Raw genomic sequence first — 27296 nt, forward strand, 5'->3', positions numbered from 1 at the left:
TCTTCCCCATCCAACTCTCATATCCATACATGACTTCTGGGAAAACCATAGCCTTGACTAGATGGACCTTTATTGGCAAAGTAATGTCTCTGCTTTTAAATAGGCTATCTCGGTTGGTCATAACTTTCCTTCCAAGGAGTAAGCGTCTTTTACTTTCATGGCTGCAGGCACCATCTGCAGTGATTTTGGAACCCAGAAAAATAAAGTCTTGGCACTGTTTATACCGTTTCCCCATCTATTTCCCATGAAGTGATGGGACCAGATGCCATGATCTTAGTTTTTGGAATGTTAAGTTTTAGGCCAGCATTTTCACTCTCCTCTTTCACTTTCATCAAGAGGCTCTTTTGTTCTTCTTCGCTTTCTGCCATAAGGGTGGTGTCATCTGCATATCTGAGCTTATTGATATTTCTCCCGGCAATCTTGATTCCAGCTTGTGTTTCTTCTAGCCCAGCATTTCTCATGATAGACTCTGCATATAAGTTAAATAAGCAGGGTGACAATAAACAGCCTTGACGTACTCCTTTGCCTATATGGAACCAGTCTGTTGTTCCGTGTCCAATTCTAGCTGTGGCTTCCTGACCTGCATACAGATTTCTCAAGAGACAGGTCAGATGGTCTGGTATTTCCATCTCTTTAAGAATTTCCCAGTTTATTATGATCCACACAGTCAAAGGCTTTGGCATAGTCAATAAGGCAGAGGTAGAAGGTTTTTTGGAACTCTCTTGCTTGTTCAGTGATCCAGCGGATATTGGCAATTTGATCTCTGGTTCCTCTGCCTTTTCTAAAACCAGCTTGAACATCTGGAAGTTCACAGTTCATGTATTGCTGAAGCCTGGCTTGGAGAATTTTGAGCATTATTTTACTAATCTGTGAGATGAGTGCATTTGTGTGATAGTTTGAGCATTCTTTGGCATTGCCTTTCTTTGGGAATGGAATGAAAAGTGCCCTTTTCCAGTCCTGTGGCCACTGCTGAGTTTTCCAGATTTGCTGGCATATTGAGTGTAGCACTTTCACATCATCTTTCAGGATTTGAAATAGCTCAACTGGAATTCCATCATCTCATCATCTCCACTAGCTTTGTTCGTGGTGATGCTTTCCAAGGCCCACTTGACTCCACATTCCAGGATGTCTGGCTCTAGGTGAGTGATCACACCATGGTGATTATCTGGGCCGTGAAGATCTTTTTTATGCAGTCCTTCTGTACATTCTTGCCACTGCTCCAACTATATCGTGGGACCTGCATATATACTTAGACATCATCCAGCCAAATAAATTTTAAAATATTAGTTTTGAGTAGACACGACCCATGTAGTGTTTGAATATGACGTGTACTAAAAAAAAAAAAAAAAAAAAAAAAGATCTGTGTGTCTGAAACTGAAATCTCAGTGTGCTGTGTCTTTCTTGTTCCTGTTAAATTTTGAGCTCTCTCAGCTAGTGACTGGCAGGCTGGAATCCCCCGCAGTACTCACCCTCAGACAGGCTGGCACACGTCCTGCCCAAGTTCATGCTGGGGCAGAGGTGAGGACCCCACACTGCGCCTGTGCCGAGCACCCTCCCTGCATGCTGGCCCCTCCCCAGGGCTGTACTGGGGGGTCTGGGACCTGGTCTTTCCCCTTCACCGCAGTCCTGAGGGCAGGACAGATGCCCCCTGTACCTGGACGGCCCCGAGGACAGGGAGGGACAGGCCTTTCTGAAACCCTTGGTCAGGCTGCCTGGTAGCCCTTTGATGGAGCTGAAAGACAGCCCTGGGAATGCTCCTTGGGTGCACTTACTGTGTGCCTACTGTATGCCAGACTCCTGAGGTCCTTTTGATACCCAGTTAGCCGAGCTGCAGCTTCCCAGTCCCAGCACTCGGTGTCACAGGTTTTCTAGTTTTAGAGGGGGGTAAACCCCAGGTACCATGAGCCCTGCCCTTGTCCTTGCCAGGCACCATGACAATCGCTCACCCCAGATCACAAGCTCAGCATTGGAAGGAACCAGCAGACAGGCATTGTCAACATGTCCCCTTGGATATTGGGGACCTGGAGATGTGGGGAGGGGATGGAGCTGTCTGAGTCCACCTGACCTCTGAGTCCAGACCCAGGCCCCCTGGCTCCGCCGCCCAGGCACTGACTGCTCTCTCTCCTGTCTGCAGGCAGGGCCTGCCACGTCATGATGCTGCCTCTGAGCACCATCGAGGACAAGGAGACCAAGGAGGCTCAGATCAAGCCTCCAGAGAAAGGAGGTGAGACACACGTGGGGTGGAAAGTATAGGCCGGTGGGAGTGGGGAGGGTCTAGGGCAAGGGTGATGAGGAGGGGTTGACCCTGGAGACTGGACCAGTCCCAAGTGTCTCCTCGTGTCTCCTCCTGGGGTGGGGGGCCCTGAGGACACCCAGGATGGAAGTCACTGACATCACCTCATGTCAGTGTGTCTGTCACTCCTCTGCTCAGAGTCTGCAGCCTGCAGCAGCTGTCCTCACCTCTCTGTGCCTCAGTTTCCTCATCTCTAAAGCGGGACAATGATAGTATCCATCTCAGAGAGTCATCATGAACGATCAGTTAAGCTAATACATGTAAAATAGGAGAGTGCCTGGACGTGGCAAGTACTCAGCACATGTTAGTGTCTGTCACTGGCTTCATGATAAACATACTGAATGTCTCAAGCATGGCAGCTTCAATAAACCCAACTGCTGTCTCTCTCAAGACTGTGGGCTGTGTGTGAAACTCCCAGGGCTGGGGCAGTGCAGCTTGGTGCAGTTGGGCAGCCAGGGTCCTTTGACCTCGGTGCTCTGTGCCACGTGGCTGGAGAGGGCTCACCCTCCCACATACACCCAGTCCATATTCGGGGCAAGGTGGGGGATGAGGAGAGGGGAAGACACGCTTCAGTCCTTCAAAGGGCGACTCCTACAAGAAGCCCGGATCACTGTTCCTCACTTGGCCAGAGCAGGTCACGTGGCGACAGCTAGTTGCAAGGGATGCTGGGAACTGTAGTCCTTAGCCATCCAGTAGCTTCTGTTACTATAGCAAAGGAGAATGAATAATGTGTCCACCTCTGACTGGGGGTGTTACGTTAATTTGTCCCCAGCACATGTTGTGATGAACACATGAGTGAATAAATGTATTCTTCAATTCTGTATTTCTCCTCCATGGGCCAGAATCTCCTCTCCTCTGTTTTTTTATGCAGATAATTAGAATGAGGACGTTTTCTTGGGTATTGACCATGCGGTAGGCACCAACCCAGTGTCTTTACACATGTCGATCCCCTTAATGCTCACGACCACGTGGCCAATTCTGTTATTCTGTCTCTTTCTGAGATAAGAGAACAGAGGCACAGAGTTCCTGTCGCTTGCTTCAGGTCACAGAGATCATAAGGAGCCAAGCCAGGATTCAAATCCAAGGAGGCTGACTCTAGAGACTGTGCCAACAGGACTTAGCAGTTAAACAACAACAACAAGCCTCTGTATCAGACTCCTTTGGTGGCAAGCAACAGAAACCCTGATTCAGGGCCTTTGCACTGGCTGTTTCCTCCCCCTGCAGTGCCCTTCCCCCAGGGTTTTTCTGTTGTTGATTCAATCAGCATCTTTTCCAGTTCTTCCTTGCATTCAGGTATTGTTGACTTCACCGCTTATGAGATATAATTTATGACAGTTCTTTGGTGCTGGCTGACTTTAAGATTATCACCAGTTTCCAGCCCTCTGTTACTTGGGAAAGCACCCACTCATTTCTGAGAAGTCAAATGATCACCCATGAGCTTCAGCACTTCAACAATTTGGAAGACTATAGAGTGAGTTTTCTCTTTAAGATAACGCGTGCATTTCACAAGAATCCCAAGTCATAACAAGGTGTATTCATTAAAACAAACAAACAAAAAGCCTCTCTCTCTTTCTCTACCTTCTACTTTTGAAGTTTTAATTTTGTGGATATTTATAATCTATTCATCTTGAGAAATTTCTTTCAAAATTTTGCCTTGAAACACCAGATTCCAGGGGTACAAGCACATATCCTTCCGACTAATTAAAGGAAAAGCAGGAGAGTCGGTGAGGTGGTGAAACCCCTGGAACTCTTGTGCATTGTTATGGAAGTGTGAATTGGTGCTGCTCTTTAGGAAAGTAAACTGGTGGCTGGCATAACTGCACATATGCATGTCCAACCCCAACAACCCAGTACTTGGGTATATTCTCAGTAGAAATGCGTATTAAGCTAACAGAGGGTGTGTACGAAGATGTTTCACGACACCTCTCACACTGTTGGTGGGAATATAAACTGGTGCCGTCACTCTAGAGAACAGTGTGGAGGTTCCTTACAAACTAAAAATAAAGCTATCGTATGAGCCAGCAATCCCACTCCCAGGCACGTACCTGAAGAAAACTCTACTTGGAAAAGATCCATGCATCCCTATGTTCAGAGCAGCACTGTTTACAACAGCCAAGACATGGAAGAAACCTCAGGGTCCATCAGCAGACGAACGGATGAAGAAGATGTGGTACATATACACAACGGAGTATCACTAAGCCATCAAAAAGAATGAAATGATGCCATTTGCAGCAACATGGATAGACCTAGAGATTATCATACCGAGTGAAGTCAGGCAGAGAAAGACAATTACCTTATGATATAGCTTATAGATGGAAATTCATACAAATGGACTTAGGAAACAGAAACAGACTCGCAGACATAGGAAACACACTTATACTTACTGAAAGGGAAAGGGGTTGGGGAAGGGATAAATTAGGCCTTTGGGATTAGCAGATACAAACTGCTACATACAAAAATACATAAGATCCTGCTGCATAGTCCAGGGAGCTCTATCTGATATCCTGTAATGAAAACCAATCTGAAAATTCATACATATTTCTATCCGAATCACTTTGCTGTGCACCAGAAACTAATACAACATTGTCGTAAATCCACTATACTTCTATAAAACAAAACCAAAAATTAACTCATATATATACACGTGCTGTCGCTTCGGTAGTGTCTGTTCTTTGCGACCCTATGGACTGCAGCCTACCAGTATATATAGGCTTCCCTCATGTCTCAGACAGCAAAGAATCTGCCTGCAAAACTATAGATTAACTCATATATATAGACTCAGTTCAGTTCAGGCCAGTTGCTCAGTCATGTCCAACTCTTCACGACCCCACGGACTGCAGCACACCAGGCCTCCCTGTCCACCACCAACTCCCAGAGTTGACTCAAAGTCACATCCATCCAGTTGGTGATGCCACCCAACCATGTCATCCTCTGTCGTCCCGTTCTCCTCCCGCCTTCACTCTTTCCCAGCATCAGGGTCTTTTCAAATGAGTCAGTTCTTCACATCAGGTGGCCAAAGTATAGGAGTTCTAGCTTCAGCATCGATGTTTCCAATGAATCTTATGTATGTGTGTGTCTGGTATATATATATATGTGTGTGTGTGTGTAAACTTTACATATATACCTGCATATGTATAAAAAATGTTCCTGACAGGTCCATTCATAACAGGCCCAAAGTGCCAGCTACCCAAATACCTACAGCATTTCTCAGGTTTTGTGCTGGGACTCCATTTGATTAAGTTCTGACGAGAGTCTATCCTGAAGGGTAAGGACCATCTTCAATAAACAGGCCAGGTGGGGTGTGTTACTACAAGTGTGTGCCCATTCCAAAAGACTGTCGCTTGCCACCATCTTGGGGGTTTTGTGAGTGGGCCATTGTGAGCACAAGTGAGTGTGTGGGTGTTTGGGAGAGGGGTCCACGCAAGCCTGGGTGTCACTGTGCATTTGGTGAGTCTGCAGGGCGGGACCTCAGCCCCTAGGCCTCCGCGCCCCACCCCCGGGCATCCAGGCCCTTGTGTCTCTGCAACTCAGGAGTAGAACACAGTTCTTTGCTGGCAAGGCCACGTCCCGTTTCCTGGAAGCCCTGGGCCCCGGCGGGTCCAGGTGGGGTAGTGGAGGGGAGGGACGGGTGTTGGGTACCAGGGGGAACCCCCCCGCCAGGGAGTCAGGGATGCCAGAACGCTAGGCTCACAGAGGGGGTGTGAGGCCAGAATTTCCAGTCCTCCGACCCTGATGACAACAAACTTGTTGCAGGCAATTTTAAGCGCTCGATCTGAGCACCCGTGTGGGCTCGGGGTGCGCGGGGTATCTTGAGCCGCTCCTTCCGCGCTTTTGCCCTGGTGGCTCCCAGGCACGTTTGGAGGACCCCCGCCCCACGCGGGACGCCCCGGTCCAGCACTGCGCCAAACCCCACCCCACCCAGACTCCGTGCCCCTGGGCACCCGTGCCAAGTCACAGCCGGGTTGGGGGCAGCGGGGGGCAGTCCCGCGCCGCGGCTCTGAAGGGTAGGGGACGGTGCTCAGGGCTGGGGGGCCGAGGGGACCGGGGATGCAGGGGGAGGCGCTTGCAGGCGCAGAGCGAAGGCGAGGGGGCGCCCTGGGAGCGCGTCTGCGGGTGCGGGGTGGTCTCGAGGGGGCGCGGCCCGGCAGCCTGGGAGGGGCCGGCCGGCTGGGCGGGCGCGCGGGAAGGCCCGCGTCTCTCGGCCGGTCTGGCGCGCCGGCCGCCTGGGCTCCGGCGGAGGCCTGCTGCCACCTAGCGGCGGGAGGCGGGGGCCGGGCCCGCGGCGGCCGGCGCGGAGGGGCCCTCGCGACTGTGTTTTCCCGGCCAGCGGGCAGCGCGGGCTTCAGTCCCGGGGCCACAGCAGGGACTCGGAGACCCCGCGCAGCGGGTGGTGGACGAGGTCTTGCGCCCCTCATCCCCTAAGAACAATACAATTGCCGTGTAGTCGCTCAGTCGTGTGCCACTCTGTGCGACCCCCGTGGACTGCAGCCCCTCAGGCTCCTCTGCCCAGGGGCTCCTCCAGGCAGGCATACTGGAGCGGGTGGCCATGCCCTCCTCCGGGGGATCTTCCCCACCCGGGGACCAAGCCCGCGTCTCTTGCATTAGCCAGCAGGGTCTTGAGCCCCGTGCCACAGGCGAAGCCTGAGTGACACGGACTCAGGAAGAAGTTTTCACTTTTGCAACTAGGTATGAAAGAAGCAGAGGCGGCTCTGACATCCCCCAGGGCGTCGCAGCGGGCGTGGGCGCAGCGCCACACTGTTTCTGTTCCCAAGCCGGGAGGGGGCAGCAAAGGGATTGGCGGCGAAGGAACTGTGGCTGCATTCTAACTCCCGCCGGAGATGTTCCAGGTGCAGTCACCCAAAGCGGGACCCTGAATCCTTGAGCTGAACCCCCTGAGGAGCAGAGAACAGGGTGGCCTGGGAAGCAGAGCGGGTGCAGAACCTACGTCAGGCGTCAGCTGCCACGTGTGTATTTTTAAACAGGGACTAGGGACTCCTGGTTTCAGCAATGCCATCTGCTTCACGGTGGTGTTCAGTGCAGGGTTTCAAGTCACCTAGAGGCACAGCCTCCTGAGATGAATGTGAAGTCACGACTGGGGAAATCCTCGAGGGCCTTCGGAAATGATGTCGCCCTGCTTTCAGGAGGAATGAGGCCCGAGGGGGAGACGAGGGCCTGGGCTCACGTGCTCGCAGGTCTCCCTCCTGCAGGACCTGCGGGTGTCCTCTCCCCAGGGAGTCCGGGGAGGGACTCCTTTCACCAGCCTCCTGGCAGTCTGGGTTTGGTTTGTCCAAGGGAGGGAAAAAGGAACTCATGTTTGCCACCTTTGGGCCAGGTATCAAAATGGCCTTTCTGAGAATGGATTCACGTTATCTGTCTGACTGAGGCCCTTCGCTGTACACCTGGAGCTGATCCACAGCACAGACCTGCACAACAATCCCCAGCCTCCCCAGCCAGCCAATCTCTCCCCAGGGAGAGATTCTTGAATGTCTCAGCCACCAGGGAAGCCAGCAAGTTAGGTACATAGACTGCAAATCCTAGCCCCTCTTTGAGGCACTCACCTCCGGGTGCTTCCCTGTGTCTCACACTAGACAAAACACATGCTAATAAATCTTTGTCGATTTGGCTCTCATTCACCTGTCTTGGCTCAGTTTCTTTCACAGAAGTTGGGGTCTATATACCTAACTTATTTGGGGGAGGGCAGAACACTCCCCTCTCTCTAGACACCAGACAAGTTTTCTGTGGATTCCCAGGCTGCCGACACTTCTGATATATTGGCTACAAGTTTGGGATTCCTCAATTCCCTCAAGTTCTGCTATTCACTAGAGGGGCTCACCGAATTCAGAGAAGCGCCATGCTCACAATGTAATAGTATATATATGAATATATACATTAATAGCAATTTTTATTCATTTGGCTGTGCCCGGTCGAAGTGGCAGAAGGCAAACTCTCAGTGGCAGCACGTGGGATCTAGTTCCCTGAGCAGGGATTGAACCCGGGCCCCCTGCACTGGGAGTGGGGAGGCCCCATCTCGGGACCACCAGAGAAGTCGCTGTGATGCTCCAATGCAGAGATGCACTGCACTTTGTGGTCCTCGGGGTGCCTCCTCTTCCTGCACCTCCAGGAGTGTCTCCAGGGAGGCTCATTCAAGCATTGAGGGTCCCGAGTCTCTCTTAGTGTTTCATTATGGGGGTCCCGGGTCTTTGTTAGCATTTCATTATGGAGGCTTGGTTGATTGAATCGTTTGCGACATGATTGAATTCCATCTCCTGTGCCGCCTTCTCCTTACCGGAGGTCAGGGTGCTGTTTATCGGCCACTCAACAGGGTCGGGAGGAGTCGCACAGGGCTGGGCGACTTCACTTTCACTTTTCACTTTCATACACTGGAGAAGGAAATGGCAACTCACTCCAGTGTTCTTGCCTGGAGTATCCCAGTGTCGGCGGAGCCTGGTGGGCTGCCATCTATGGGGTCGCACAGAGTCAGAAACAACTGAAGTGACTTAGCAGCAGCACGAACATTCTCAATCCCTATTCTCACGGCCCTTCAGATGTGCTTTGTGTTTGTGTACGTGCTCGGGCTCATACATGTTCAAAGATATGCACTAGACGATCACACTGTACAAAAGCATATGCTGCATAGCTCTCAGCCCACTGGGTCTCAGCTGGGAGTCGTTGTCTGTCCCAGGAGGGTGCCTGGCAGCATTTGATCACAGTTTCAGGACAGGGGATCCGTGGGTAAGAGGCAGAAGATGCTGTTTCCAGCAACCTGGGATGCCCAGGCCGTCCCCCCAGTCACCCAGGCCCCCGTGAACAACGCTCTGCACTTAAGGAGGCCTCCAGTAGACTGAGTGGGATGTGTTCTACAATTCACTTGAACATTCAGCTTTTCTATGGATTTGGGTATTTATTAGATCATCAGTTCAGTTCAGTCGCTCAGTCATATCCGACTTTTTGTTACCGCCAGGCACTTCAGGCCTCCCTGTCCATCACGAAGTCCCAAAGTTTACTCAAACTCTTCTCCATTGAGTCGGTGATGCCATCACACCATTGCATCCTCTGTCATCCCCTTCTCCTCCTGCCTTCAATCTTTCCCAGCATCAGGATCTTTTCAAATGTGTCAGCTCTTCCCATCAGCTTGCCAGAGAATTGGAGTTTCAGGTTCAACATCCATCCTTCCAATCAACATTCAGAACTGATTTCCTTTAGGATGGACTGGCTGGACCTCCTTGCAGACCAAGGGACTCTCAAGAGTCGTCTCCAACACCATAGTTCAAAAGCATCAATTCTTTGGTGCTCAGTTTTCTTCATAGTCCAACTTTCACATCCATACATGAATACTGGAAAAACCACAGCCTTGACTAGACGGACCTTTGTTGGCAAACAATGTCTCTGCTTTTTAATATGCTGTCTAGGTTGGTCATCACTTTTATTCCAAGGAGTAAGCGTCTTTTTATTTCATGGCTGCAGTCAGCATCTGCAGTGATTTTGCAGCCCCCCAAAATAAAGTCTGACACTGTTTCCACTATTTCCCCAACTATTACCCATGAAGTGATGGGACCGGATGCCATGATCTTTGTTTTCCGAATGTTGAGCTTTAGGCCAACTTTTTACTCTCCTCTTTCATTTTCATCAAGAGGCTCTTTAGTTCTTCTTCACATTCTGCCATACGGGTGGTGTCATCTGCATATGTGAGGTCATCGATATTTCTCCCAGAAATCTTGATTCCAGCTTGTACTTCATCCAGCCCGGCATTCCTCATGATGTACTCTTAGTAGATCTTAGGTATACTAATTTTAAATAGACAGCATAATAAATTATGCAAAGCATAAAATATACACATACAATAAGAGTTGCACACAGTACAATGGAATATTAGCCATTAAAAAGAATGAAATAATGCCATTTGCAGCAACATGTGTGGACCTAGAGACTGTCATACCGAATGAAGTAAATCAGACAGAGAAGGAGAAATATCATATGGCATCCCTCATATGTGGAACCTAAAATGAAATGATATAAATGAAGTTACTAGATGTCCATCAGCAGATGAATGGATAAGGAAGCTGTGGTACATATACACAATGGAATATTACTCAGCCATTAAAAAAATACATTTGAACCGGTTCTACTGAGATGGATGAAACTGGAGCCCATTATACAGAGTGAAGTAAGCCAGAAAGAAAAACAACAATACAGTATACTAATGCATATATATGGAATCTGAAAGATGGTAACGATAACCCTATATGCGGGACAGAATGAGAGACACAGGTGCATGGAACAATTTTATGGACTCTGAGGGAGAAGGTGAGGGTGGGACGTTCTGGGAGAATGGCATTGAGACATGTGTATTGTCATATGTGAAACAGAGCACCATTCCATGTTCGATGCATGTGACAAGGGCTCGGGGCCGGGGCAGTGGGATGATCCAGAGGGATGGGAGGGGGAGGGAGGTGGGTGGGGGGTTCGGGAAGGGGAACACATGTAAACCCATGGCTGATTCTTGTCAATGTATGGCAAAAACTATTACAATATTGTAAAGTAATTAGCCCCCAAGTAAAATAAATAAATTTATAAAAAAAATAAATAAATAAATGAAGTTACAACACAGAAAGACTCTCAGACTTAGAGAAGAAACTTATGCTGTGTTCTTATGGATAAACTTATGGATAACCAACAAAGTCCTACTGTATAGCACAGGAAACTTTGCTCAATGTTACGTGGCAACCTGGATGGGAGGGGAATTTGGGGGAGAATGGATAAATATATACATATGGCTGAGTTCCTTCGTGGTTTACCTGAAACTATCACAACATTGTTAATTGGCTATACCTCAATATAAAACAAAAAGTTTTTTTTTTTTTTAAGTTGTATAAAGATATGATGACTGAGTGAAATATTTGCATGGGAGCAAGAACAACGGGGGTGATATCATGTTCAGGGGGATGATTTTCCCTTTTCTCTTAATAATAGTTTCTTTCAGCAAATAAGAATCAAGATTAAAATGTGCATAAATTGCTTTTATATGATTACATATTGTGACATCTTAAATATGTATGAGTATATAATCCCTTTATCTACTCTCGCTGCTCTGATTTTAACATAAGGAGTTAGAAAACCTTTTAAGACAATGTAACCTCCTACTTATGTTCTCTTAAGAGGTGCCACTAATAAATCGAACATGAAGTTTTTAACTTTTTATTTTATATTGGAGTATAGCAAGTTAACAATGCCGTGATAGTTCCAGGCGGACAGCGAAGGGACTCAGCCACAGATACACATGTATCCATTCTCCCCCAAACTCCCCTCACATCCAGGCTGCCACTGAACACTGAGCAGAGTTCCCTGTGCTCTACAGCAGATCCTTGTTGGTTCTCCATTTTAAATACAGCCGTGTGTACGTGTCGGTCCCACACCCCCTGATCATCCCTTCCCTGCATCCTTCCCCTCAGCAACCATAAGCTGAACATACAGCGTTTCAACACTTGACTCTGTGTCCTGCCCCTGGCAGGCACCCTGGACAAGACACCCACACATAAGAAAATATTTGTGAGTTACCTTCAGCCTAGAAAATAAGAACAAGGGAGAAAAACAAGATCCAGAACAAGACATGAATTTCCAAGAAGTTGACGTGCACTTAAGGTATGTGTGTGACTTAAGAGCTGGGAGTCTCCTGACCTCTGGATGTTTCATGTGGATTCTGAGAAAAAATGTCTGCTTCTTTAATTAGATGGAAATGCACACAACCACAGAGAGCTTTGCATCAAGTCTGACATTTAGTGCATGACTCCCTGGGACCCTCCAAGCTGGGTTGTTGACCTATTTTTCCTCTGGACCCCAAGCTGTGTTAATTCCTCGATGACTTCTAATCAGGAATCAGTGATCCCTGTTGGAAATGCCCTTGTTGCTTCCCCCTTACCTCCATTCCTCCCTCAACCACCTTTATTTCTTACTTTTTGGGTTGCTGTTGTTGTTCGTCACCAAGTCACATCCAGTTCTTCGCTACCGCACGGACTGCAGCACGCCAGGCTTCTCTCTCCTTCACCATCTCCCGAAGTTAGCGCAAACCCATGTCCATTGAGTTGGTGATGCCACCCAACCATCTCATCCTCTGCCGCCTCCTTCTTCTCTTGCCTTCAGTCTTTCCCAGCATCAGGGTCTTTCCCAAGGAGTCCACTCTTCGCATGAGGTGGCCAAAGTATTGGAGCTTCAGCTGCAATGTCAGTCCTTCCAATCAATATTCAGAGTTGATTTCCTTTAGGATTGACCGCTTTGATCTCCTTGCAGTCTAAGGGACTCTCAAGAGTCTTCTAATAGAATTGTAGCCAGCATATATAAACTGCCTGTGTGGATCTCAGACACCACTTTAATCATTTGACATTTGATGGGGTTCAGGATACCTCACTCCAAAATATGGCACCTGGCATATTGAAGGTGAAGCAGTTTGAGAAAACAGCAGAAGGAAGAGGTTCACTCTCTTCCCCTTCCCCCTTCTTCCATGAAACAAGCCATAATCCCCTCATGGGAGAGGTACCCTCCCTATAGCAGGAGCAAAGGAGCATTCTTATCTCCAAAGGGTGAGGAACACTTCCAAGAGGAAGCCTAACACACAGGCCTTGCTAAGTTTCTGCCAGCTTATTACACTCACCACTTATTCCTTAACCGATCATATTCTTCCACAACTGTCCACACCTCATCAAACCTAGTTTGAAATACTCAGGTCTGTTTCTTTAGGTCTTCATTTCCTTAGGAAGGCTCCTCTGTCACTCAAAGCATATTAAAATAAGTTGTAAGCTTGTCTCCTCTTAATCTGTCTTTGCTGATTCATTTTCAGACCCACACAGCGACCCTCAGCACGTGGAAATAAAGATTTTCCACCTATACATACTTTGATTCTTACATTTAATAACTTGCTTTCCTTTTATTGTAGAAGGACAAACTGAGGCTCAGGGAGCTTGAATGACCTCCAAATTGCAGGTTTTCAGATAAAATGCATAGAAGGGCACTTCTGGGGAATCCCCCACACCAGGGGTTTGTGAGCTGCACGTGGATACCTAAAATGTCATCACCAAATCTCAGGTCATAGGTTTTCTCTTAAGTTCTCTTCCTGGAGTTTTCTAGTTTTGGTTTTACATTTGGGTGTGTGATCCATTTTGAGTTAATTTTTGTCACAGGTATAAGGCCAGTGTCAAGAATATTAACCATTATGCCATCATCATCATAATCAACATCACAATGCATAACATAATTATTGCACGTTTCACCGTACTTTCCCTACATATCTCGAGGCCCTGATAAATGTTCTTTAGTTAAATACAAACGGCTCCTCAACACAGGAAAACATATTCTACCTTGCTCATGAAAACTTTCTCAAACCTAGTTTTGGAAAAACTGAAAAAGCATCCTATAACACTGAGAATGCTGGTTTGCTCACACAGGCTGGTGGGGGTCTGATATGCAAGCGTCTATGGAAGGCAGTTTAGAAATCTTTGTAAAAATGACACACACATTTGCTTTGTGGCTCAACAATTCCACTCAACAATTCCACACACCAGCAGAACTGCTGAAGCTCCTAGTTGTGCACAGAATACTGGAAGCAAAGGGCTGAAAACAACGCAACCACCCAGTAGTCAGAAATGGGTTAAGTAAATCAAGTCACAACAACAGTACAACAGAATTCAAATAGCTGATCAAAAACTCTAGGCATATTCTCTTTGTACTGATATAAAAAGGTCTCCAAGATAGGAAAAAATGAAGGCATAGAACAATGGGTACTGTCTGCCACTTTTTGTATAAAAAAAAGTAGGAAATGAGACTATGAGTATTTTTGCAAACTAAAAATATTTCTACTGTATTTGTACAAACAAATAGTTACATATAATATGAATCTGTGTGGCATCATGATATATGTGTTATAGTTGACTCTTTGAGACCCCCATGGACTCAACAGTCCATGAAATTCTCCAGGTAAGAATACTGGAGTGGATAGCCGTTCCCATCTCCAGGGGAGCATCCCTACCCAGGGATCGAACCCTGGTCTGCCTGCATTGCCGGTGGTTTTTTACCAGCTGAGCCACAAGGGAATCCCAAGAACACTGGAGTGGGTAGCCTATCCCTCCTCCAGTGGATCTTCCCGACCCAGGAATCGAACCAGCGTCTCCTGCATTGCAGGCGGATTCTTTACCAACTGAGCTTCCAGGGAAGCCTTATATTACTATCAAGGAAGTACTAGTATCACTTAAGTACACATTTTAAGCTACAGCATATACCACATTGTGTCACATTATAGGTTGTGTTACATCGTCACATTTCTTATTTAGAAAATATATTTTATATTTTAAAATATTTATATCTATTACAGATAAATATCTACCGAATTTATAGTATAGATATTTATAATATGTATCAATGATAATCACATGTATGTGTGTATAATGCACATATGTATATACGCACATATCTCTATTTACATATACATAAAGACACTGTGGAAGGACACTGAAATCATGTTCACACTTTCATAATTATTCAGTATAATTATTCATACATATTCAAATATTTGCACCGGTCACCTGAGTGTTCCGTGGTTTTATAGCATGAGAATTTGGTTGGTGGCACACACAAAGTGAGAAGGCTTTTCACTGCATACTGTTTATTTTGAAACCGTTTTAAACCACGTGCTAACTACTGCCAAAACTCGTAAAGCATCTAAAGGAAGTAGTCCTCCGGCCCCTCCCAGCCCTCTCTAGGCCGCGTGGTCCTCGCGGGCCCGCCCAGCGGAGCCGGCCAGAAGCGGCCTGCGTTTTCTGCGCGGCGCTTTCTGCACCGGCCGTCCCACAGGGCGCATGCGCAGACCGCTGGAAGCGCCTGCCTGGCGGGTTTGCGCTGCAAGAGCGAGGTGCAGAGGTTCCGTCAGGCGAGGGTGTCCGTCTGCGAGGTGAGCGCGCGGCGTCCAGGGCCCGGACGCGAGGGAGGGGCCCTGGGGGTGAGGGCCCGGCTCGCGGGCAAGGAGGCGCGGGCGTCCTCTCAGGGACGCCGGAGCAGACGCTCCTCTTCGCGGGGAAGTCGACGGAAAGGGAGGCGCGAAGTAGCGGCCCTGAGGGGAAGGGGTGCGGGAGGCCGCGCGGGCCAAGTCAGCTCTGAGGAGGACGCCGCGGCCTCCCTGTTGCTCACGCCCCGGCTTCCTGTCAATTCTTCCCCAGCCGGAAGGCCTTCCACCCGCCCTCCTCCTCCCGCGTCGCAGCTTCCTCCCCGTCCCAGGACCCCACAGCCCCTCCCTTTTTAGGGCCTCTTCGCTCTCACCCCCAAGAACGCGTTCCTTGGTCCCTGAGGACCCTCTCCGTCGTCCTCTCGGGCCCCTGCCCTCCCCTTCGAGGACCCCACGGGCCTTCCCCTTCAGACACACCTGTTGGCCTCCTCAAGGACTCCCGCCCTAGAAAACCCTCTTTCCCCCTCGAGGACCCCTCCCTTCCCTTCCCGTCCCCCCCCCGTTTGGAGGATCCCCCCAGTTTACCCCCTCAGAGACCCCCTGCCTTCCCCTCAGAACACCCTCCTTCCTCCATAAGGACCTCCACCCTCCCGTTCGATGATGCCCCTCAGCCCTCTTCTTCTAGGACCCCACTCTCGCTGTCCCCCACCAGAACCACCCTTCTTCGCCTTTGAAGACCCCCCGTTCCTCTCCAGACCCCCTGTCCCCTCCCCCCAGCCTCCCCCACATTCAAACTCCCCCTTTTTCTTAGGACCCCTCCTCTCCCCTCAACACAGTGCCCTCAGCCTTGGCCCTGCCATTATCCCTCCCCTCTGTCCTGCTCCTGCCTCTCTCCGAGCTCCACCCCCTTTATGTCAGAGGGGCTCCTTCCTTCAGCTCCCCCTTTACCTCCTGTCCCACCTTCCTCTGTGTTTTCCCCCTGGCTCTGGCCCACCTCTCCTCTCCCAGCCCTTACCCTCCCTCAGCCTTCCTGTGGTCCCCCACTTCTGCCCTGGCCCTGGTCCCTCCTTCCTGCCCCTCTTGCCTCAGACCTCCTCCCTCCATCACACCTCTCCTCTCTATATCCTTTCGCTCAGTCCTGGCCCCCTTCCTCTCCTTAGTTCTGCCTCTCCTTTCTGCTCCTCTGCCTCAGTCCCACCCCTTCTCTCTGGGCGCCTACTCCCTGGACACCTCTCCTAGCCCAGACTGGTTCTTCCTCTTTACCTTGCCCCCCTCCTCCTCCTCTGGTCCAGCTCTGCATTCTGCCTGGCCTTGCTTTCCTCCTTTCCCCATTCCTCAGCACTTCTCTTTTGGTGGCTCCCTTCAGTCCCTGCTTCCTCCTCCCACAGCCTCAGCTCACCTGGAATCTCCTGGCCTCCACTCCCTTCTCCCAGCACTCATCCCCATTTCTCTGAACTTTCTTCCCTACTCTGAAATCAAGGAACCCACCACCACTCATGGTTTTAGGGACTCTTTGGCTTTTTTTTCCCCCAAGTATTTAACATTAGCTGCTTTTATGCCTACTTTTCCCTCTCTGGGCGAGGAGAAGGGATTGTGACTCTCTGCTCTAGCTTGGGACCTGGCTAGCCTAGAGAAGCAGGCTGCCAGGATTTCACAGTCATTTCTGCTACTCCTTTCTCATAATCTTACGCTGCAGCCTATAGAGATAGAAATTCAGTGGGGGTATCATACATGCAAAAAAAGGAAGTAATAGCAAATTTTAAATTCATGGTAGGCGGAAAAGTGTTAAGAAAAAATTATAGTCTTCTCATTTGTTATCCCGGGACACGACTTAGCGACTTCAGTTTCACTTTTCCCTTTCATGAACTGGAGAAGTCAGTGGAAACCCACTCCAGTATTCTTGCCTGGAGAATCCTGTGGACAGGGGAGCCTGGTGGGCTGCCGTCTATGGGGTCGCATAGAGTCGGACACGACTGAAGCGACTTGGCAGCAGCAGCAGCATCATATGTTATCCCAGACTAACTTCTAGTTCGAGAGTTAAAATGTTTAAATAAAGAAATAAGAAAATATATTCGAATATTTAAGTGATCTCTGCCTTTTTCTACAGATTTGTATGATATCTTTATATGTTTTGCATAGGGATCCAGTCCTTTGTAGGATGAATGTATTGTAATGATCTTTCCTCATTTTGTATGAACTCATTTTTAAAAGGATCTTCTTAGGTGGTTCATCAATTTGTTCAGTTCGTTATGGTTTGGGCTTCAAGTCTCTTCCCTTCAGTAAGGGAACCCTTCAGTGCCATTTCTGAGATTTTTCTAGCCTGTGTCTGTGGATCTTCTCGACCTGACACTGACTGAGGCAACAACCGTTCTGTAGATGTGCAAATCTGTGTGAATATTCATTTAGGCATTTGTGTGAAATGAGCTAACTTCCTTTGATTCACATAACCTCTACTGTCCAGTTAAACTCTGCAAGCCATTTGTGAGTCTCTCTGTGTAATTTCTGCAGATCCGAAGGTTTCTGACTCTCTTCTTCATCTGATAAGACTCAGCCCACCATCTTCCACAACAGTGTGCTTTGAAGCAGCCTGCCTTTTAGAGTATCTCCATCCTTTGAAGGGTCAAGCTGTAAAAATGCTCCACGTGAAAGAGGTTTTGGATATCTCGAGGAATCCCCAGCTTGTTCATCTACGTGATCAAGAAAAAAATCCAGAAACCACCCCAAAAACAAACCCAGAGGCTCCAAGAGTTTCTCATCAAAACTTTAGGTCTTTTCAGTCCCTGTCGGTTACAGGACCTCCCCAAGCTGTGAGCCAAATCCAGGATCTCTGCTGGCGATGGCTGCAGCCAAAGATCCGCACCATGGAGCAGATGATGGAGTCAAAACAAATACACAGTCAAAGAAAAAAAAAAAGAGGGCATGCAGTATGGGAGATATGAGGCCTGAAATTTAAATTCTGCCAAAATTTGACTGGTCTCTTAGAAACTCAAAGTTAACTAGATTGGAACTAAGGGCATCTCACTGATGATAGAAGAAAGCCATTCACTCCTAATAGCCCTTTGAATGAAACTGATACTAAAAGCAAAGCATTGTGTGTGTGTGTGTATATATATATATATATATATACATATATATACACATATATAAAAATAGACAAGGGGAGAAAGGCAAGGGCACAAGACGGGGAAGTGGACCAGTGGGATGGGTTGATTACATTGAAAAATATAAAGAAGTAAATTTGAAATAAACATGAGGGTCATGTATGGCTGAATGGTGATGTATCAAGGATTATGATTAGTCCAGTTTTGTGCACCTGCATTCATTAAAAGGATTTTGAAGATGCTAATAGTAAACATGTTGGACACTTAAAATGTACTACATTCTAAATATTTTATAACAGTGCTTTACTTCTCTTAGTAGTTCTTGAGATAGGTATTACCCTCCTTCCACAAATGAGAAGACAGAGGCACAGGGAGGTTGAATAACTTAACCTGTGAACATGTTAGTTGTTCAGTCGTGTCTGACTTTTGACCCCATGGACTGTAGCCTGCCAGGCTCCTTGCCAGTGGAATTCTCCATGAAAAAGACTGGCGTGGGTTGTCATTTCTTTCTCCAAGGGATTCTGTCTGAGCCACCAGGGAAGCCCAACTTGCCTGTGGTCCACAATTATTAATAGTAATTGGCAGTCAGGATTCAGACCTCCGTGGCTGGCTCCAGAGTCTGTCATCTTATTAATCGTGGCTGTTAATACCACCTCCAGTGGACATAGGGCATATGGTCCCAGATAATCTTTAAACTTGGTCAAAGGCAGAGCCTTTGATGGAGCTCAAATTCAAGAGAAGGGAAAGAGCTTGCTAGGGTATGAGAAAGAATCTATAGAATAGTGAAAGGTACTCTTGGAAAGAGACCACAAACAAGGAAGGACTTCAGGTTTCCTGAGGGAAGGTGGTGGTTGTCTTCTAGATCCCTGAGTGAAAAAGATGTAGTAATAAGAGTTGTGGTCTTTTTTTTTTAATACCTGCCTTGTGCTCCACATATGTAATGTTTAACCCTTACAGGCGCCCATAGAACTAGAGATGATTGTAATTTTCATGTTACAATTGAGAAACTGAAGTTCTCTGGTGACTAAATGGTTGGTGAAACTAGGCCCATTGATAGAAATAAAGAGGGAACTTTTGCTTTATTTGGAAGGCACTGAAAATCCGTGGAAGCATTTAGAGGTGAGATATAACCAAACCTCTTTTCTGGAATTGCCACACTGAGCTGAGAAATGATTTTTTTGGTCTTTCTCTTGTCATAGGAAGTGCTGCTTCTGCCCATGGTAGGTGAGGGGTTGGCAGGCTACTCTCTGTGTCTGTGGGTGCTGCCAGACTGGACTCAACTCTGTGGTTATTCCTTCTCCCTTCTAGGGTTCTCTGCTCCAAACTGTGTCCTTGCAGAAGAGAGAAACACAAAACACCACCAAAAGAAGGACACAAAGATGTCTGACAGGAAGCCATTTGTTAGATCTCAGGTGAGTCAGGTTTTCTTCTGACTTAGTTCTGTAGTGTGAGGAGCTCCCCTTTCTGATTTCTAGACCTCCTGTATCTAATTAAACATCCTCATTTCCTTAAAGTCTTTACATAAACTTTACGTAACTGAGCCTTTCCCTGGCTTCTGTATCAGAATTTTCTTCTGACTCTTTGTATTTGCTTTCCTGCTTTTTCTCACACTTATTGCCACCACCACATACCACATCTTTAATATTTTCTCTCTTCCTATCTCTTGAATTAATTTTTCATTGTTTATTATTCCATTTTCTCTCCACTTTTGACTTAGTCAAAGCAACCCTCGTGTGATTTGTACTATTATTATGCTCCTTTTTGTATAAGAAATAACTGTTGTGAATTTTTAAAAATTTGCTCCTTCATGTTCTTGTTAAATCATGTTTTGAAACCTAGAAGAAGCTAACATGCTGCACTTCCTTTAGAAAAAAATTCACGGGTGGGGGGAAGCGTTTGACAATTAGGAAAAGAAAGTGTTTAAAAATGCTCCTTGAGGAAGAGCTAAGGGGAAAAGGGTTGAGAAACGTTGTTCTAGATGATCTGTTCCTGAGACTAGCCCTCTGTCCCTGCAGTGTCCGTGTCTAGGATCCCAAGTGAAGATGCCCACAGAGACGACTGAGGTAATAAAAGAAAATTTGTAAGTGGGTATATTGTGACAAACTGGGGGGCATCTGCCCCATGTAAGGGGCAGCTATGACTCAGCTTCAGCTGATGGCGCCATGTGAGAATGTGAACCCTGATCCCTAGATCTTCTGATTTTTTAAAGTGAAGTCAAAAAATCCAGCTAATAATATGAATTATACTAATATTTTGGTGTTGGCAACTAACAAATTTTGAAGAAAGAATAAAGAACACATGTGGGCCAAATAAACCCCTCTATAGAAGCTGGGCAGTCAGTACATGCTCTCTAGTTCATTGATCTGCATAATGTTTCCGTGAAAACACAAAAGATGTATATTAGTAAAATGGGTATCATGGTCTTCGGTAGTCTTCCAATACCTGCTTTTTACATCCAGCTTTCTGTTACCAAGAATGTTGCATGTAATTGTAATTAATTAGTTTGTATTACTGGATTTTTCTGAGGTGTGATTATGTGTGTGTTACTCGCCCAGTGATCATGGCATCTGATGCCATCACGTCATGGCAAATAGATGGGAAAAGAGTGGAAACAGTGGCTGACTTTATTTTTTGGGGCTCCCAATTCACGGCAGATGGTGATTGCAGCCGTGAAATTAAAATACATTTACTCTTTGGAAGGAAGGTTATGACCAACCTAGACAGCGTATTGAAAAGCAGAGATGTTCCTTTGTCAACAAAGGTCCATCTAGTCAAGGCTATAGTTTCTCCAGTAGTCATGTATGGATGTGAGAGTTGACTGTAAAGAAAGCCAAGTGCCGAAGAATGGATGTTTTTGAACTGTGGTGTTGGAGAAGACTCTTGAGAGTCCCTTGGACGGCAGGGAGATCCATCCAGTCCATCCTAAAGGAGATCAGTCCTGGGTGTTCACTGGGAGGACTGGTGTTGAGGCTGAAACCCCAGTCCTTTGGCCACCTGATGCAAAGAGCTGACACACTGGAAAAGACCCTGTTTCTGGGGAAGATTGAGGGCAGGAGGAGAAGGGGATGACAGAGGATGAGATGGCTGGGTGGCACCACCAACTCCATGGACATGAGTTTGGGTAAACTCCGGGAGCTGGTGATGGACGGGGAGGCCTGGTGTGCTGCAGTTCATGGGGTCGTAAAGAGTTGGACACGACTGAGTGACTGATCTGAAGTGAACTGAACTGAGTGACTCAGTTGTGTCTGATTCTTTGCACCCTCAGGGACTGTAGCCTGACAGTCTCCTATGCCCATGGAATTCTCTAGGCGAGAATACTAGAGTGGGTTGCCATTCATTATACCATAGGATCTTCTTGACTGAGGGATTGAACCTGGGTCTCCTGCATTGCAGGCAGATTCTTTACCATCTGAGCCACCAGGGGAGCCCCAATATCATCATACATTTATCTCTTCTACCATAAATGAGTGTTTGGGTCTTGCCTAGATTTTGGAGGTTAGAAGACAGTACACATGAGCAGATATACCTAGGAATAGGTACATTTCTGGACCCAAAAGTGGTTTACCCATTTACATTTCCCTGGTGGCTCAGACGATGAAGCATCTGCCTGCAACGCGGGAGACCTGGGTTCAATCCTTGGATCGAGAAGATCCCCTGGAGAAGGAAATGGCGACCCACTCCAGTACTCTTGTCTGGCAAATTCCATGGACGGGGGAGCCTGGTAGGCTGCAGTCCACGGGATCGCAAAGAGTCACACACAACTGAGCTCACACACAACTGAGCAACTTCACTTTTAGCATCTTTTAAGAGGTCTCAAAAGCCCACATTCTAAGATTTTCGTTGGTGGCTCAGTCAGTAAAGAATCTGCCTGCAGTGCAGGAGATGGAGGTTCAATCCTTGGTCAGAAAGATCCCCTGGAAAAGGAATGGGAACCCGCTGTGTAGTATTCTTGCCTTGGAAATCCCATGGACAAAAGAGCTTGGCTACAGTGGATGGGTCTCAAAATTTTGAGTCAGGCACGACTGAGCAACTACACCACCACCACCACCAACAGTCCCCATTCTAGACAGTATTTGGTATTGTCAAACTTCTTAATTTTTGTCAGTTGAATGGGTGTAAAGTCATACTGTGTCATTTTGAAATGCATTTTCTCATTATAATAAGATTGTCTATCTCTGCATATTTATGCACTGTTTGTGTTTTGTGGATGAGTCACTGAGGCTTAACCTAGCCACACTGACCGAGCTATAAGAGAGAACCAGAACGTAAACCCAACTGTCTCTTTTTCCTGAGACTGGGGTATACTGCTCAACTTTTATTTGCATTTTTCTCTCTTTATTAAGGAACTTAAAAGGATCTTTCTCCTCCCACACAGATCTCTAGAAATTCGCAGCAGGAGCTGTCTTAGAAATAGTCCCACATCTCTCAGACTTCAAGACAAAAGAAAGATATGCTTATTTTTTCTCTTTCTTTTCTATGTTTTAAATTATGAAAATATGATAACACATTTACAGGAGGCTTGGAGAGTTCACAACAAAGTTCCATATAATTCCACTATGTGGTGGTTGGTGGTTTAGTCGCTAAGTCATGTCCAGTTCTTGTGACTGCATGGACTGTAGCCTGCCAGGCTCCTCTGACCAGGCAAGAATACTGGAGTGGGTTGCCATTTGCTTCTCCAGGGGTCTTCCCGACCCAGGAATCAAACCTGAGTCTCCTGCATTGCAGGGAGATTCTTTACCAACTGAGCTATGAGGGAACTATGAGGGAAGTCCTACTATAAATTACAATTAATGTTTAAGTAGATAAATTAAGGTTTTTAGTTGGACTTTCAATATCAAACTCAAAATTAATAGAATGAATAAAAGTAGAAGTCTGTGGTAGATCTGAAAGCAGTACGAACAAATTCAACATACTTCAGATTTATATAGTTTTCACACAACAAGAGAATCCAAATTCTGTTCAAGTTCCCATAGACTATAAACTAGGAGACCCTGGAACATATCCAGGGAGATAAAGTGCAAAAATGTCATGGCCTGAGGGTATTGAAATCATATACAGTCTGTTCTCGTATCACTGTGGAATTATGTTAGAAGTTAATACCAAAAGATGTTGGAAAATAACCCACATATTTTCAAGTGCAGTGTGATGTTTCCCAAGAGAGATCTTTGACTTAGCCATCGAAAGCCTCTATAAAGTTAGAAGACTGAAAGAAACAAGAGGGTGATTGCAGAGAAGAAAACATTTTAATGAGAAAGACTTAAAGGAAAGAAACCCTTGTAGGTCCCTGAAACCTTTGGATTAGAGTCTTTCTGCTTGTCTGAAGGTGTGCTTCATGGTCAGTCCCCTCTTATCAGATACCTTTCCCCCTCTTTGGGATAATTCCGGATTTCAATCATTTAGGAGTATATCTGGTATTTCAGGAATTGGTAACTTTCAAGGATGTGGCTGTGGACTTCAGTCCAGAGGAATTACCCTACCTCAGTGCTTCTCAGAGGAAGCTCTACCGGGAGGTGATGCTGGAAAATTACAGGAACCTGGTCTCCCTCGGTAAGCTGTGATGACCAAAATTGTTTCCAGACATTGGCATATGTCCCTAGTGGCAGAATCTTTGGAAACAGGCTTTATTTTTCTTGTGTGTAAATTTGCACTTGCCTGTTATCTCAGAGCCTTTAGAAACCAGGCTGGGAGTTCCTGAGGGTACAAGACAGAACCCCCATGTTATAAGTCTCCTTCTTCAACAGGGTACCAGTTCCCTAAACCTGACATTATCTCACAGCTGGAAGAGGAGGAGTCACGTGCTAGGGAGGAAGACGGGAGTGCAGTGACATGTCCAGGTGAGCAGTGAGACCGGGATCTTGGGGAGACAACCCTGCTTAGTGAGCAGGGGCTGGGAGCTGGTCCTCAGAGCCCACTCAGCTTAGGCAGAGGGCCGGTAGGTGCTTTCACCTTAGGGGCTCGTGTGGCCACGCCAGATCATGCTCACTCAGTACTACTTTTATCTCCTCTCTGAAGCTCATCTCTTCCTCTCCTGCTCAGCTCCAGGGAGGCCAGTTTCCCTATCCTCTAATGTTCAAGCCCCTGCATTCATTTGTGCCTTTCCCCTGACAGCTAGAAATCAGAGGTCTTTCCTCTGTCACTGAGACAAGCGAAAACCTTGGTGTGATACCACTGCTCTTTCCAGCCCTCAGGGAGTTGACTTTATAAAGCACACATCAGGTTCTTACCACTCCCAAAAGAAAATCCAGACTTCTAGCAAAACATTTAAATCCGTCCCAGCCTGGCCCAAAAGTCACATCCAGCTTCATCTCTCATAGGTACTCCTAGTAGAACCCTATATTGCTGCTCCCCAGGACTGTGTACTTCCATAGTCAGTGTCTGCTCAGAATAAGATTGCCGCCCATTTCACTGCTTGCTGAGCCCTAATGCCTTCCCCTGCCTGATCTTTTTCCATTCCCAGATGAAATTCCCCAAACTCTCCTTTTGTACATTTATAGCCTGATTAGAGTCTTTGTACAGACTTACGAACATCCAGGTGGATGATGCTTTGCTCGGAATCAGCGTTTAGTAAATGTTGAATTGAATGGGTAAAACGAGAGATTGGGAGCCAAGAAAAGAGTTGGAATTGTGTTGCTTTATTCTGAGTGAGAAGGTGTTGACCGGTGTACTCCAGTGTTTTCCCCAATAGTCCTACAGAATTATGATAATCGGGGTTCTTTACAAAGAAAAAAAAACCAAAAGTGTTGCCTAACAAGATCAGTTCGAGAAATGCTACCTCTTACATTTCCCTTCTTTGACATTTGAGATGCTGCTTAAGGGATCTGAAGAGTCCTACAAGAGTGAAAGCTGACTTGCATCGTACGGTATCTCCTGGATTGACCTGACAGTAGAATCCCTTTATGGCCACAGTTGTATTAGTTCCTCCAAAGTGCAGTGATGTACCAAGCATGGTCTGGAAGTTGCAGCCAAACCCCAGTCCCCCCTCTTTCTCTGGTTTCCTTCTCATTCTCTTGTCAGTGCCTCTGGCATCTTTGTCAATGTTCAGTCCTCCTAGATGGTCTTTGCTGCCTCACCCTCACCTATCCTTGCTTACTGTCTTCTTTATCCTTCTCCCATTCTCTCCTTAGGTTCCTGGAAAACTCTCAAACCTCTGTACTAACGCGTCTGTAATGATTGGTCTCTTTCTTCTGTTTCTACTATAATGATGTTTTTCTCTGAGTAAAAAATAGTAGAGGACCTTTTACATTTCTTTTAGGTTGCGAGGACCAATCTGAAACCAAAGATCTAACTCCAGAGCAAAGCCTGCCTGTAGAGAAATCATCCTCGGGGGCAAGAATAGAGGATTTGGAGGCAGGTGACTCCTTGTGTGCCCACACGAGAGAGTCTTGTGCTGATGTTCTGCTGGAGTCGCACCAGGTCAAGCCGGCAGAAGTTTTGAGTCCCACAAATATGAGTGACCCCAAGACCCTCACTCAGGAAGGAAGCCACGAGGGTGATCAACTAGAGAAAAGCTCAGAACTTAAGAAACCATCGGAGAGTCTGCTAGGAAATGGTCCCCGGGAGCACAGTACTCTTGGAGTCTGCACCAGGTCCTGCCTGGCCCACAACTCGTTTTTCCTCCAAGAGAACAAACACTATAGATGTGAATTTTGTGGGAGAGACTTCAGTACCCGAGGAGGCCGGGAGAAGCACCAGCAAATCCACACGGGGAAGAAGCCCTTTGTATGTAAACGGTGTGGGGAGGACTTCTACCTCATGCCGCACCTCAGCAGGCATCAGAAGACTCACTGGGATGGGAAGTCCTTGACCCAGCGTGCAGATGTCTACGGCCGCATGAGCGTTCAGAGGGAGGACTGCCATGAGCGTCTCGAGTGCGGCAAAGCTTTCACCCAGGCTGTGCATCGTCTCCAGCATCTCAAAGCCCACGAAGCAGCAAGAGCCCTGCCATGTGAGTTACCCCGAGACAAGATGTATTTGATTCGATATAAGCGGCAGCACGACTACGTTGGAAAAAGAGCCCGTCAGTGTTGCGACTGTGGCAGAAGGTTCCGTCAAAGGTTGCACCTCATCCAGCACTACAGGATTCACGCTCAGGAGAGGCCTTACCAGTGCCAGCTGTGTGGGAAGTGTTTCAGCCGATCCTCCTGCCTCACTCAACATTACCAACTCCATTCTCAAGAGAAGCCCCTGGAGTGCCATTACTGTTGAAACACGTCCAGTCAGAACATTCTCAACCTCTTAGGCTTTCTCCTGGAGAGAGACCCTTGGAGCGCTCTGAATGAAAGAAGGTCTTGCACCAGCCCTCCCACCTTGTTAACAACTTGAAAACGTGTCATGGTGTAGTCAGAAAACAGCAAGCGGTTGCAAGGGGATAGAACAGTCTTTTTGCAGACGGACAGTCAGCACGTGTGCCAGTCACTGAAGCAGAAAACCTTACAGGGTATTTTTGTCACATGGGAAAGAAGCCGATAGATTTTGTCCTTCTCTGGTGGTGTCCATAGAACAGAGAACCTCGATTTTGACATCCCGACAAAAAATGTGTGACTGGCAGGTGTGCTCCAGACAGGAACTCTGTTGCCTGAATTTTTACAGAAGTATTGACCTACAATATCTTTACCACATGGGATGCATCAGCAAAGGGCATCGTAAAAAAGTGTGTGAGGTGTACCTATGGTGATAATCCACAAAGCTGAAGTAATTGGTAATGTACTTACATAGACGTTCATAATTTTGAAAACATTGCCATGTGTTTTATTTGATCTCTTAAGGAATGCTGCACTGCACCTGTGTTGAGGATATTTATTTCATATGTACAGATAGAGCAAACTTGAAACTCCAGGTTGTCATTTGATTTCACCTGGGTTGTAAGTGATGGGGCAAAAACAGAACCCCAGCTTGGTTTGGTTTGATTGTTTGGTTTTTGAGAGTCCCTGAGATACTTATTTTAAATCTTGATGCTCAACCCAGGTTTGTTTTCTTC

The 27296-nt window shown here is 47.0% G+C and overlaps 1 protein-coding gene across 1 annotated transcript; it reads left to right on the forward strand.

Moving 5' to 3' along the window:
* The first annotated feature begins 15036 nt into the window (after positions 1–15036).
* On the forward strand, positions 15037–27057 carry LOC145537773 (zinc finger imprinted 2-like). The gene is made up of 6 exons (XM_081568585.1): positions 15037–15227; positions 19628–19731; positions 20335–20382; positions 23740–23866; positions 24061–24153; positions 25572–27057. Exons 2-6 carry the CDS (start codon positions 19699–19701, stop codon positions 26522–26524), a joined length of 1254 nt encoding a protein of 417 aa, XP_081424711.1. The 5' UTR covers positions 15037–15227; positions 19628–19698; the 3' UTR covers positions 26525–27057.
* Positions 27058–27296: the final 239 nt, after the last annotated feature.

Source organism: Giraffa tippelskirchi, chromosome Y (genome assembly GCF_054371585.1).
Source record: "Giraffa tippelskirchi isolate mGirTip1 chromosome Y, T2T-mGirTip1v1.2.pri, whole genome shotgun sequence".
NCBI classification, from domain to species: domain Eukaryota; kingdom Metazoa; phylum Chordata; class Mammalia; order Artiodactyla; family Giraffidae; genus Giraffa; species Giraffa tippelskirchi.